Source organism: Somniosus microcephalus, chromosome 31, assembly GCF_052327205.1.
Source record: "Somniosus microcephalus isolate GS21.2 chromosome 31, FLI_Smic_1.0, whole genome shotgun sequence".
NCBI lineage: Eukaryota > Metazoa > Chordata > Chondrichthyes > Squaliformes > Somniosidae > Somniosus > Somniosus microcephalus.
In genome coordinates, this window is record NC_141017.1 from 25,214,895 (window position 1) to 25,228,739 (window position 13,845).

The 13,845-nt window shown below is 51.9% G+C and overlaps 1 protein-coding gene across 1 annotated transcript in view; it reads right to left on the bottom strand.

The window, feature by feature from the left end:
- LOC147097658 (KN motif and ankyrin repeat domain-containing protein 2-like) overlaps nt 1–13,845 on the bottom strand; it is a 179,081-nt gene that overhangs the window by 20,808 nt on the left and 144,428 nt on the right. The window contains 6 exon segments of the mRNA XM_085971654.1: nt 3,424–3,660; nt 7,619–8,021; nt 8,023–8,448; nt 8,450–8,983; nt 8,985–9,218; nt 9,220–9,518. Of these exon segments, the coding sequence (XP_085827780.1) occupies nt 3,424–3,660; nt 7,619–8,021; nt 8,023–8,448; nt 8,450–8,983; nt 8,985–9,218; nt 9,220–9,518 (2,133 nt within the window).

Here is a 13,845-nt window from a genome sequence, read left to right on the forward strand (position 1 = left end):
CCGATTATTGCATTACCTTTGTTACAAGTTCCTACTATTTCTTGATTAATATTTTGTCCAACGGTATAGCTACTGTTAGGGGGCTTATACACTACTCCCACCAGTGTTTTCTGCCCCTTGTTATTCCTTATCTCCACCCATACTGATTCTACTTCCTGATCTTCCGAGCCGAGATCCTTTCTCTTTACTGTCCTTATGTCATCCTTTATTATCAGGGCAACACCCCCCCTCCTTTTCCATTCTGCCTGTCTTTTTGAAACATCAAGTACCCTGGAACATTTAGTTCCCAACTTTGGTCACCTTGCAACCACATCTCTGTAATGGCTATTAGATCAAACCCATTTATCTCTATTTGTGCCACTAGTTCGTCCATCTTGTTACGAATTCTTTGTGCATTCAGATAAAGAGCCTATAATTTAAATTTTTTACTATTATTCCCTGCTTTGACCTTATTCTCTGCTGCACTGCTACCGTTAAACTCTCTGGCCTAGACAGCCTCGGCAGGGCGCCGGAAGTACCGCCCCGGAAGGAGTCGTGGCCGCCCGCTGCAAATTCAGTTTCAGCGCCCCAGAGGGAAGCGCGGCGCTACTCGAGGCACCCCGCATCCCTCTTGGGGCGCTGCAACTGAAAATCTCAGCGCAACGTGCCACAGCGCCACACACTGCGGCATGGTGCGCTACGGTACTGCAGGCCTTCCTCCCCTTCTTAAAGGGGAGGGGCCTGCTGCAGCGCGCTCGAAGAGCGCGAGTGCCGGCAAAAGAGCCCGGCACCGAGGAGAAGTGCCGGGCTCTTGGGACACAGCCGACACTACCCGGGGGGGGGGAGCTCAGGAGGCCGGGGATGGCGGCGCGGAGAGGTGCTGGCAGGCGGCCAGCAAAAAAAATGGCCGCCCCGCACCTCAGCGCCTCTACCGCCGCAGGTAGGCCCCCCTGAACTGGTCGCAAAAGCAGGGGGCGCTACTAAATTTCACGTTCGGGGCGGCAGCGGGGCGCTGCGCACACCGATGACGTCATCGGTAGCAGCGCAGTGCTAATGGCTAGTGCCGCCATTAGCGTCCTGCTAAATTTAGCGGGAGGCGTGGCCAGTGGCATAAAACCCACTAAGTGCCCTCTTAGGGCGCTAACGGGTGGCGCAGCCCACTGAATTTCTAGGCCTCTGTCCCTTCCTGTCACACTCTGCTTACTATTACCCAAATCGCTACACTGCTCTATTGCCTTGACCTTTCTCTTTAGATTTCTAAATTTCCCCTCTCCTGACCCCCCCACCCCCCCGCCCCATTTTTTAGTTTAAAGCCCTTTCTACAGCCCTAGTTATTCGATTCGCCAAGTGCTGGTCCCAGTTCGGTTTAAGTCGAGCCTGTACCGACAGAACAGCTCCCTCTTTCCCCAGTACTGGTGCCAGTGCCCCATGAATTGAAACCCCTTCTTCCCACAACACTCTTTCAGCCACGCATTTAACTCTCCGATCTGCTTGACCCTATGCCAATTTGCACGTGGCTCAGATAATAATCCAGACATTATTACCCTTGAGGTTCTGCTTATTAATTTAGACTCTAGCTCCTCAAATTCCCTCAGCAAAACCTTATTCTTAGTTCTACCTATGTCACTGGTTCCTACATAGACCACGACAACTGGATCCTCCCCCTCCCACTCCAAGTTCTTCTCCAGCCGCGAGGAGATATCCTTAACCCTGGCACCGGGCAGGCAACACAGCCTTCGTGACTCTCTTTTGTGGCTGCAGAGAACAGTATCTATCCCCCTGACTATACTGTCCCCTACCACTACCACATTCCTGATGCTACTTTGCTATTTTCAACCGAATGAGTATCACCCCCAGTTCCCTCCTCATCCCCAAAATCCTGGCTCAGCCCTGGCACCAAACCATTAATATTTTCCACCCCTCCTTTCCAGTTATTTTGTTCTCGATTTCTACAATGCCTGCCTACGTTACTCCCTATCCATGAGCCGAGAGGGCAGGGCCCAGGCCTCGGGTGTTGCTGCTCTTTAACAGTTGTCAACCTGGGCTAACTCCACTGATTATTTCCCCTGCCCACACATATGTGGAGATGAGGAGAATTTTTCTTTTCACGCAGCGAGTTGTTATGATCTGGAGTACCCTGCCTGAAAGGGTGGCGGAAGCAGATTCAATATCAACTTTCAAAAAGGGAAATAGATAAATAACTTGTGAAGAGAAAACATTTGCAGGGCTATGGGGAGAGTGGGGGGCGGGGGTGGGGCCCAATTGGATAGCTCTTTCAAAGAGCCCACACAGGCACGATGGGCCCAATGACCTCCTTACGTGCAGTATGATTGTCCTGCCCCCACCCCCCTCAGATGGTTTGATTCCGCCGAGGGAAATCCCTTCGATAACACGGAGGAAATCAGGAACTCGCTGCGCAAGGAACTCTGGGGATAAATTTATGCCCAAGCACTGTAGACTGACCATACACAGCCAGAATACCGGCATGCTAGTATTAAAATTAATGCTTCATTAATTGCCTAAACCAGCAATGATCTCAAGTAAAATATGCATTATGAATTTCCTCCCATTGCACTCCTGAAGGCACTGATACTGGGCTATGGCTCACTGGGCATCCCACCAAAGGTGACCAACCTTCATGTGTGAGCCTAGGAAGTGACCATCAGCAGGCTATTCGACTGCAGGAGTCTATCTGTGTCGGATCCTGTCGTCAGTCAATGTTGACACATGAAGTAAATGTTTAAACTCAGCATAGATCAGAGAGGGACCGGGGCCATTCTGATCGATATGGATCAGTCAGACAGACTTGTATTTATATAGCGCCTTTCATGGCCTCACAATGTCCCAAGGCTCTTTACACTTAATAAAGTACTTCTGAAGCGTTGTCACTGTTGTAATGTAGGAAACGTGCCAGCCAATTTGAGCACAGCAAGATCCCACAAACAGCAATGAAATAACTGACCAGATCATCTGTTTTAGGTGTGTGTTGAGGGATAACTGTTGACCAGGACACCAGGGAGAACTCCCCTGCTCTTCTTCGAAATAGTGCCAGGGGATTGTTTATATCCACCCGAGTGGGCAGACGGGGCCTCGGTTTAAAGTCTCATCCGAAAGGCAGCACCTCCGACAGTGCAGCGCCCCCTCAGCACTGCACTGGGAGTGTCAACCGAGATTATGTGCTGCAGTCTCTGGAGTGGGACCTGAACCCACAACCTTGTGACTCAGAGGCGAGAGTGCTGCCCACTGAGCCACGGCTGATACCTTAGTACCATAGCAGGCGGTGCAGTTATCAATTGAGCCGCTCGGGGAGCTATTTCTGACCTGCTGGGATCTTCCAACAATCCACTATGCTCTATGTGCGATACCAACCGTCTGAAATACAACACATCAAGAACAAAGGACTCACACTCGTGAAAGGATTAATGCGGAAGATCGAAGGGTTACCTGGCCGCATCGAATCGTCTGCAGATGGGATGGAGCCCTCCTGTCTCAACGGAGCCAGACACCCTGGCTCCGAGGGCTGGAGCTGGGCATCTGTTGGCTTCGGGGTGGCCAGTTGCTCACGGGGAATCTCCACAGCGCTACAAACATTGGAAGCCAAAAAATACCGAGGTGCCTCAACGACCCTGAGTGAGCGTCCAGAGGGGGCAGCGGCATCTGCTTTGTGGTCTTCTCGAGAGGCTTGAATAAAAAACATTATAAGATGAGGTCCCTCCCATCAGCGTCTAAGTCCTAGATCCATCTGGACTGCAACTTGCTTCACCCTTTGAGGTGACCTTTATGATGGATCTGTCTCTGTATTTACCTCTCCCATGTCAGTGCATGGACGGACAAACATCGCACTAGGGAAGCATTACTCTGAGCTTGATAGGACAGTGCAGAGGGAGCTTTACCCTGTATCTAACCCGTGCTGTACCTGCCCTGGGAGTGTTTGATAGGACAGTGCAGAGGGAGCTTTACCCTGTATCTAACCCATGCTGTACCTGCCCTGGGAGTGTTTGATAGGACAGTGCAGAGGGAGCTTTACCCTGTATCTAACCCGTGCTGTACCTGCCCTGGGAGTGTTTGCTGGGACAGTATAGAGGGAGCTTTACTCTGTATCTAACCCGTGCTGTACCTGCCCTGGGAGTGTTTGATGGGACAGTGTAGAGGGAGCTTTACTCTGTATCTAACCCGTGCTGTACCTGCTCTGGGAGTGTTTGCTGGGACAGTATAGAGGGAGCTTTACTCTGTATCTAACCCGTGCTGTACCTGCCCTGGGAGTGTTTGATGGGACAGTGTAGAGGGAGCTTTACCCTGTATCTAACCCGTGCTGTACCTGCCCTGGGAGTGTTTGATAGGACAGTGCAGAGGGAGCTTTACCCTGTATCTAACCCATGCTGTACCTGCCCTGGGAGTGTTTGATAGGACAGTGCAGAGGGAGCTTTACCCTGTATCTAACCCGTGCTGTACCTGCCCTGGGAGTGTTTGCTGGGACAGTATAGAGGGAGCTTTACTCTGTATCTAACCCGTGCTGTACCTGCCCTGGGAGTGTTTGATGGGACAGTGTAGAGGGAGCTTTACTCTGTATCTAACCCGTGCTGTACCTGCTCTGGGAGTGTTTGCTGGGACAGTATAGAGGGAGCTTTACTCTGTATCTAACCCGTGCTGTACCTGCCCTGGGAGTGTTTGATGGGACAGTGTAGAGGGAGCTTTACTCTGTATCTAACCCGTGCTGTACCTGCCCTGGGAGTGTTTGAGGGGACAGTGTAGAGGCAGCTTTACTCTGTATCTAACCCGTGCTGTACCTGCCCTGGGAGTGTTTGAGGGGACAGTGTAGAGGCAGCTTTACTCTGTATCTAACCCGTGCTGCACCTGCCCTGGGAGTGTTTAATGGAATGATATAGAGGGAGCTTTACTCTGTATCTAACCTGTGCTGTACCTGCCCTGGGAGTGTTTAATGGAATGATATAGAGGGAGCTTTACTCTGTATCTAACCCGTGCTGCACCTGCCCTGGGAGTGTTTAATGGAATGATATAGAGGGAGCGTTACTCTGTATCGAACCCGTGTGATACCTGGTCTGGGAGTGGGTCTGAACAATGGATTAAGAAAGTGTTCCCTTTCTTGGTGTTTGATGATTAGTAAATGTTCCTCAGTCCCACACTCAGAATAGTGCCTCCTACTGCAGCACTGTGATGCTTTCCCCAATCTTGGCCATCCTGTGACCTGCCTGAGTCAGATTTTCAGCTTAGTTTCGCTTTAAGGGCAACTCACCGCTGTGGGCCTGTAGTCAAAAGGAGTGGACCGAGGCTGTCCAATCTCCTTTTGCATGGGATCTCTCAGCAGGGAGCGAGGCACTTTCACCCACTGGTCTGGGCTGGATTCCAATGCAGCTCCCAACGTTGCAGAGTCTTTGTCTCACTCCCTACCGACCCAGACCCCTTGTGCTCTCCAATTAGAGAGAAAGGTTCATAATTCACTCCAGATGAGTACGTGCTCGATCCAAACATAAAATCCCACGAATAAAACCACTTCCTATTCACTTTCATTACACAGAATTCCTGTCCCAGTAAAACAGACAGTATAAATCCTGGAGCCAGCTGCGTGACCGCTGTCCAGCTGTTGATGTTCACCAGATCAGACATTCTCAACACAGCCAAAACGACGCTGGGGGAGGGGGGGTGAAGGGAAGCAGGACCCAGGGAAAAGGGGAGAGGGAGCAGGAGCCAGGGGAGAGGCAGAGTGGGAGCAGGGCCCAGGGGAGAGGGGGAGGGGAAGGGGACCCGGGGAGGGGGTGGTGGATTGGGGACCTGGGGGAGGTAGGGGTGAGCAGAACCCAGGGGAGAGGGGAGGGGGGAGCAGGACCCAGGGGAAGGGGAGCAGGACCCAGGGGAGGGGGGTGGGGAAGGGGACCCAGGGAGGGGGTGGGGGAGCAGGACCCAGTGGAGAGGGGGAGGGGTGAGCGGAACACAGGGGAGAGGGAAGGACGAGCAGGACCCAGGGAGGGGGTGGGGGATTGGGGACCCGGGGGACTGTAGGGGTGAGCAGAACCCAGGGGAGGTGGGGCTGGGGAAGGGGACCTGGGGGAAGGGGGACCCAGGGGAAGGGGGAGTGGGACTTAGGGAATGTGGGGGTGGGGAAGGGGACCCGGGGGAAGGGGACCCAGGGAATGTGGGGTGACCCAGGGGAGGGGGAGTGGGACCCAGGGAATGTGGGGGTGGGGAAGCGGACCTGGGGGAGGGGGGTCTGGGACCTAGTTGGGGGTGGGACAGCGGGATTCGGGTTGGAGCGGGGAAGGATGGGTGAGCTGGACTCCAGTAAAAGTGGGAGCAGCAGTACTGGAGGGAGAGCACCCGGACTGAGCTGATCCCTGTCAGAAAACGCTGATCTTTGGCAGATGTGATTGCTAATCCCAGCACCACTGTATCTCGACGATTGGTTATTTCTCAGGCTCTGACTGCAGGCTCGCCTGGCAGAGTGAGAAAGTGCTGAGTGGACAATGTGTCCATTTTCTCTCTCTCTCTCTCTTGTCTCTGCTCTCCTGTCTCTCCACAGCTGCTATTTTGGGAGAGCCAGTCACAGCCAGTGGTTCCGTGCACTCTGCCGGATCAGCACTGCTTGTCAGAACAAACATCCTTCCACTGGAAACCACATCTGCTGTTTTTTTCTGCGCTTTTTAAATGTTTTTCTCCTCACGTTCTCCTCGGGCTGCTGCTGAAGTTGCCAACCTGGAGCTTTGGTCTCACGGGAGAATCACCCTCCACTCCGGGACTGACGTGGGAAAACCTCCAACCGCTAACCTTTTGTATAAATGAAATTAAACTGACAGCTGGTAACAGCAACTCTTTTCCATCTTGTCCTACCTCTCCTCTCCTCCCTCTCTCCCCTTCCCTCCCCCTCTCCCTCTCCTCCCTCTCTCCCCTTCCCTCCCCCCTCTCCCTCTCCTCCCTTCCTCCCTCTCTCCCCTTCCCTCCCTCCCCCCTCCCTCCTTCCCTCCCCCCTCTCCTCCCTTCCCTCCCCCCTCTCCTCCCTCTCTCCCCTTCCTCCCCCCTCTCCCCTCTCTCCCCTTCCCTCCCCCTCTCCTCCCTCTCTCCCCCCCTCTCCCTCCTCCCTCTCTCCCCTTCCCCCCCCTCCCTCTCCCCCCTCCTGTCTTCCTCTCTCCACTTCTCTCCCCTCTCCTTGCCTCTCCTCCCATTCCCCTCTCCCCCTCTCCTCCCCCTTCCCCTCTCCTCTTCCCCTCTCTTCCCCTCGCCTCTCCTCTACTCCCCCCATCTCCTCTCCTCCCCTCTCCTGCACCCCATGGAGAGTCAGCGCCTTCAGGAGAGAGGGGGAAGCATGTACCCTAGGGGGAGTCAGTGGAGGAGTGGTGAGGAAATTGGGAAGAGAGAGGGTGAGGAAATATCTTTGAAAAGAGGTGTAAAGGGAAAACGTTATAGCATCGGTTCAATTGAAATTTAGAAAAAATGTGAATTTTGTATTTGCTTTGAATTAAACAATTGCTCATAATTAAAGCCAAACTTTCAAGAACTTGATGAGTTGTGAAAAAATAGCATTCGTTTGGTTTCATTTTTAAAGAGGAGTCTTAAAGGGGTGGCTGTAACTCTGATTTACTTGCAGGTACTGATTGCTGCACAGTGTACAGTCACTTTAATACCGTACCTTGTGTGAGCTGCTCTACAGCTTCCCGAAGCTCCGCCCCGCTCGGGCCCGTCTTCACCTGCTTCACACTCTTTGCTGTGGTCATCACCGAGTTCACTTCCTCGCACGTGGACGCGAGTGTCGTCACAATCGTACACGTCACCACCTTGGCCGTCACCTCCTTAAATGGTGCCTCGGAGGTGGGCCCGACCCTCTCCTCGCCCACCGCCACCTCGCCTCCATTACGCTCGCCGCTCCCCGGCTTGTTTGCGGGCAGAACCGTCATGCCGGCAGGGTGGCGGCTGCTGCTGGCCGCTGCCTGGGCCGAGTCCGCCTTAGCATAGGGCGTCTCCTTTGGCGCCACCTGTGGCTGGATGAATTGCGGCTGCTCCCTGTTCTGGACCAGATCCCTGCACGCCTGTTTCACCAAGAGAATGTCCAAAATGACTAACTTGCACGCCCACTGACCGCTGCGGCACCAGCTGAGTGAAGCGTTCTTTTCCACCACCACCTGGGACGATATCTCCCCTCTTGCCAGCCTTTCCCTCCAGTGGCTGAGATTGGAGATCTGCCCCGGGTGCGTCGCTCCTGGTCCTGGTTTGATCTGCTGGTTGCTTCCACCAGCCCACGTTCGTTCCTCCTGTGGCCCCCGTCACCGAAACGTCGGCCTGTTGCCCTTTATCTGCCATCTCTTTCTTCTGCCGCTCAACGCTCTGGTGGGCAGCCTGCAGCTCTCTGATGGTGTCCCGCAGTCGCTTCTCCAGCATCGCGATCTTCTTGGTCAAGAGCTCGGTGATGTGGCGATAGTGCTCCACCTCCAGCTGCAGTGATGTGGGAGATATGCCCAAGTCCCTTCTCCCTCACCCAAACACCGATGCTTCTGATCCCAGACAGGCTTCCATTTGTCACATTGACCTTCAGGCTCTCATCGGTTCCAACATTCCCTGGCCCTGAGTCTTTAGTTTGATTTGAACGGGCATGTTCTAGTTTCCCAGTGTTATCCTGCAGCGATTTCTTCAGTGCTGGAGATAGAGGCAATTCTGCTTTGCCCTGGTAGCTGTCTTCTTCGGGTATGTCAATGTAAAGCTCTCCTCTGGGCTTACTGGGCCCACTGAGCGATCTATGTGGCCCAAAGCCCATGCTGTGGCCAAGGAACTTCTGACTCTTCAGCTGGACGCTGAGTTGCCTCTTTTCTTCTTGAAGGACCGAGATCTTCACCTGAAGAACCGGAACCATCTTCACTTGGTCTTCCAGCTCCCGCAGCCTCCGCAGAGCCACGGCCATCTGCTCCCGGATGTTATGCAAGTGGGTGGGGTTTGGGGTGGAAGGCGTGGCTAAGCCCGAACTCACGGGTGTGAACTGGCCGGAAGGAGCGCTCTGCGAACCCGTTATACGAGGAGAGCCTCGAGAACGATTGGCCCTGCAGGCCCGTCCCGGCCAGGGAGCTGGTGGAACCCGCCATGCTACTGTGCAGGCTGCTCAGGCTGGTGTAGCGTGGCCTCCTGCCCTCCCCGCAGCCCAGGGGCTCCTCTTCCAACCGCCTCTTGGTTTCCAGCAGAGTCTTTTCCACCCTTGAGTTGTAGCCGCCAGGCACCAGCGGCGGTGGCCTGTTGTAGCTCCCCGGACAAGCTGCACGTGGGCGTGTACGCGCTCCGGCCGCAGTACGAGAAGGAGGAGCGCCTGCTGTCGGCACTGGCGTTGGAGCAGAGCGACTCAGTCGAGGTCCACCAGGACCCGGTGTAGCCGCAGCCTCTCGGCTTGCGGTGGATGTGAACCTTTTTGATTGTGTTCCCCTTCTCGATGTCATCCACGTACTTCACAAAATCCAGGTCCAGGTGGAAGCCATAGGGAGTTTCCACAGAGTAGGGCAAGGTTGGATCCTTACCCTTGATCTCTGAACCAGCTGGGAGGGCAACCTTACCTGGAAGATAAATAGGAGTGGGTTATGATTTAGAATCAAGTTTGACAGCAGTAAAACAAAGTCACAATTTCCTAATTGTTCAATGATAAAGTCATGGGTGGGATGGGACCTTCCCCAATAGCTCACCCTCCTCCATATGGGTAACGCTGAGTTACTGTGAGGGTCAGGCTGAAAGTGGAACTCCTGGTTTGGGGCAAAGAGTTTGAGCAACATTTGATATTGGATTTGAACTTGGCATCGGAGTGGAGTGCTCTATAGTCAGCTGCCAGGAACTCCTTGGAACAATGCACTCTTATATATTCAGAGAGAGAGCATCCCATACATCGTTGAGAAAGAGAGAGAGACAGAAACAGAGAGAAAGGGGGAGAGAGACAGAGAGAAAGGGAGAGAGAGACAGAGAGAAAGGGAGAGAGAGACAGAGAAAGGGAGAGAGACAGAGAGAAAGGGAGAAAGGGAGAGAGACAGAGAGAAAGGGAGAGAGACAGAGAGAAAGTGGGAGAGACAGAGAGAAAGGGAGAGAGACAGAGAGAAAGGGAGAGAGACAGAGAGAAAGGGAGAGAGACAGAGAGAAAGGGAGAGAGACAGAGAGAAAGGGAGAGAGAGACAGAGAGAAAGGGAGAGAGACAGAGAGAAAGGGAGAGAGACAGAGAGAAAGGGAGAGAGACAGAGAGAAAGGGAGAGAGACAGAGAGAAAGGGAGAGAGACAGAGAGAAAGGGAGAGAGACAGAGAGAAAGGGAGAGAGACAGAGAGAAAGGGAGAGAGACAGAGAGAAAGGGAGAGAGACAGGCAGAGAAAGGGAGAGAGATAGAGAAAACGGAGAGAAACAGACAGAGAAAGGGAGAGAGATAGAGAGAAACGGAGAGAGACAGACAGAGAAAGGGAGAGAGATAGAGAGAAACGGAGAGAGACAGACAGAGAAAGGGAGAGACAGAGAAAGGGAGAGAGACAGAGAACTGCGTTTATGTGTTCAACCATAAATGTATTTTGATGCTTTGGCAACATAAGATGTACCTTATCATGCCAATAAAGCGATTTGAATTTGACAGAGAGAAAGGGAGAGACACAGAGAAAGGGAGAGAGACAGAGAGAAAGGGAGAGAGAATGCACCCACATCAAGAGATTGCAGGCTTTAACTCTATTTACAAATCAGTAATTTCTGTTCAATTACAGGAACGTAAAAGATTTATTAATTTTAGAGTATACCCTGTTTAAGTGAGTGAGTGCCCCATGAGTGAGTGAGAGTACAATCCCCTGGTGTCACACTGTGTCTCTGGGGCATTGAACTCCTGGTGTCCTTCACTCCAGTGATTCGGGACATTTCAGTATAATACAATCTGGTGGGAATGACCCAAACACAAAAATATTTTGACCGTACTGACCGACACCTCGGCTCAGCTTAAAAAAAATTGTTTCCAACACAGTGAAGCTTAAAAAGCTGTACCTCGAGCGTATCGCCTGCTCTCCAGCCTCTGAGCACAGCACTCCACAGATCTCCTTGCCTTTCAATAACCACTCTCGCCAGGAGGTGCAAACAGACGCCAGGCTCTGATGGTCCAAATTCCACTCTCCCTCTCAGCCATGAACTGAGTGCACGAGTGTTTGCACCAACCAAACCTAACAGCTCATCTTGTTGACAGACGGAGTCACGCTGAACGGGTGTGACGGGCGGGGGGGTGGGCGGGCAGTGGTGCTAAGGGGCCTCCCAGCGAGAGCAAAGACCTGAGGAGAGTTGGGCAATAAATGTGTTTGGGAAATTGAGGGCAGCACGCTCGATGGCAGGGTCTCTCCGAAATATCGTCCGTTCCACATACACTGCACCACACTCAACGGGAAGAACAGCAAGAACAGATGAGGAGGCCCCTACACAAGAAATTCCGACAGGTTGGTGAAGTGGAATACCAGGACGACAGCGTCGAACCGCACCACCGGTTCGACATTACATTTGTTCAATAAGAGCGATAAGCCAGCGCCAACATGTTACTTCTCTCTAGAAAGTAACGTCAGCTGTGGCTCAGTGGGCAGCACTCTCTCGCCCCTGGGTCAGAAGGTTGTGGGTTCAAGTCCTACTCCAGGGACTGTAGCACAGAAATCCAGGCTGACACTCCCAGTGCAGTGCTGAGGGAGCGCCGCACTGTCGGAGGTGCCGTCTTTCGGATGAGACGTTAAACCCAGGCCCCTAACCCTAATGCGGGGTGCAGACTACATTTACCAGAACGATACGAGGAATGAGGGACTTCAGTTATGTGGAGACACTAGAACGGCTGGGGTTGTTTTCCTTACAGCAGAGAAAGTTAAATGAAGATTTAATAGAGGTGTTCAAAATGATAAAGGGTTTTGACAGAGTAAATAAGGAGAAACTGTTTCCACTGGGACAGTAACCAGAGGACACAGATTTAAGATCATTGGCGAAAGATCCAAGGGCAAGATGAGGAGAATTTTGTTTTAACTCAACTGAAAAGGTGGTGGAAGCAGATTCAACAGTAACTTTCAAAAGGGAATTGGATAAATACTTGAAAAGGAAAGATTTGCATGGCTATGGGGAAAGAGCAGGGGGAGTGGAACTAATTGGAGAGCTCTTTCAAAGAGTTGATACAGGCACGATGGGCCGAATGGCCTCCTTCTGTGCTTTAAGCTTCTATGATATTGTATGACATTCTGGAGGTGCTGATGGCTACAACATGTCAGACGTGGCAATCATTTAGTTTATTTCCCCCAGTTTTCTCTCCTTGGCTGCCTGGTCATTATCTCCTAATAGAGGACCAGGCTGGGACAGAGAGGATTACAGCCTGATCCTGTCCACACCCAATAGCCACACACGCACGCTCACACTTTCTAGCATTGGTCGCTAGTTGGTGAGCGGGACTGAGGGCACGAGCTGACCATCGCCCAGGGGTACCGAGGTCAGGGGAGGCTCTTCAAACACTCTGGCTCAGCAAACTCACCACGGACCAAGGATTGAAGTCGGGAACTTGCGGCCTTTGTGGCTCAGCACCACGCTGGGCATTTAGTCATAGAGCAAGGGAGCTCGGGGATCAGCTTAAGTAAATGTTGCATTCCAAAAGAAACGTGAAATCAGTTGGTTTCATTCAATGCAATGTGACCATTCAACCGTAATCTAACCTGGTCAAACATGCAAAGTCAGGAAGGCAAATGGCATGTTGGCCTTTATTGCAAGGGGGTTGGAGGACAAGAGTGAGGAAGTCTTGCTACAATTGTACAGGGCCTTGGTGAGACCACACCTGGAGTACTGTGCACAGTTTTGGTCTCCTTATCTGAGAAAGGACATACATGCTGTAGAGGCTGTGCAACAAAGATTCACTAGATTGATCCCTGGGAATGAAAGGGTTGTCCTATGAGGAGAGATTGAGTAGAATGGGCCTATACTCTCTGGAGTTTAGAAGAATGAGAGGTGATCTCATTGAAACATATAGATTCTGAGGGGATTGACAGGGTAGATGCTGAGAGGTTGTTTCCCCTGGCTGGAGAGTCTAGAACTAGGGGGCATAGTCTCAGGATAAGGGGTCGGCCATTTAGGACTGAGATGAGGAGGAATTTCTTTACTCAGAGGGTTGTGAATCCTTGGAATTCTTTACCCCAAAGGGCTGTGAATGCTCAGTCGTTGAGTATATTTAAGGCTGAGATCGATAGATTTTTGGACTCTAGGGGAATCGAGGGATATGGGGATCGGGCGGGAAAGTGGAGTTGAGATCGATGATCAGCCATGATCTTATTGAATGGCGGAGCAGGCCCGAGGGACCGAATGGCTGACTCCTGCTCCTAATTCTTATGTTCTTAAAATACGTGTTAATTCAAAATACATGTTAGAACTTAATAGCCCCCACACAATATTAATTGAAAGGGACTATTAATTGAATTTTCTACATTATGGAAAGACATTTGATTCATATCAAGTTTGCAAAGCGTAGCTGTGTAATTTGTGTAAGCATGTTTTTTTTTATTTTGCAGATATTTAATATATAGACCTATACAGGACATAAGAACATAAAAAATAGGAGCAGGAGTAGGCCGTTCGGCCCCTCGAGCCTGCTCCACCATTCAATAAGATCATGGCTGATCTTCTACCTCAACTCCACTTTCCCGCCCGATCCCCATATCCCTTGATTCCTTTAGTATCTAAAAATCTATCGACCTCTGTCTTGAATGTACTCAACGACTGAGCCTCTACAGCCCTCTGGGGTAGAAAATTCCAAAGATTCACAACACTTTGAGTGAAGAAATTCTTCCTCGTCTCAGTCCTAAATGGCTGACCCCTTATTCTGAGTCTGTGACCCCTGGTTCTAGACTCCCCAGCCAGGGGAAACATCC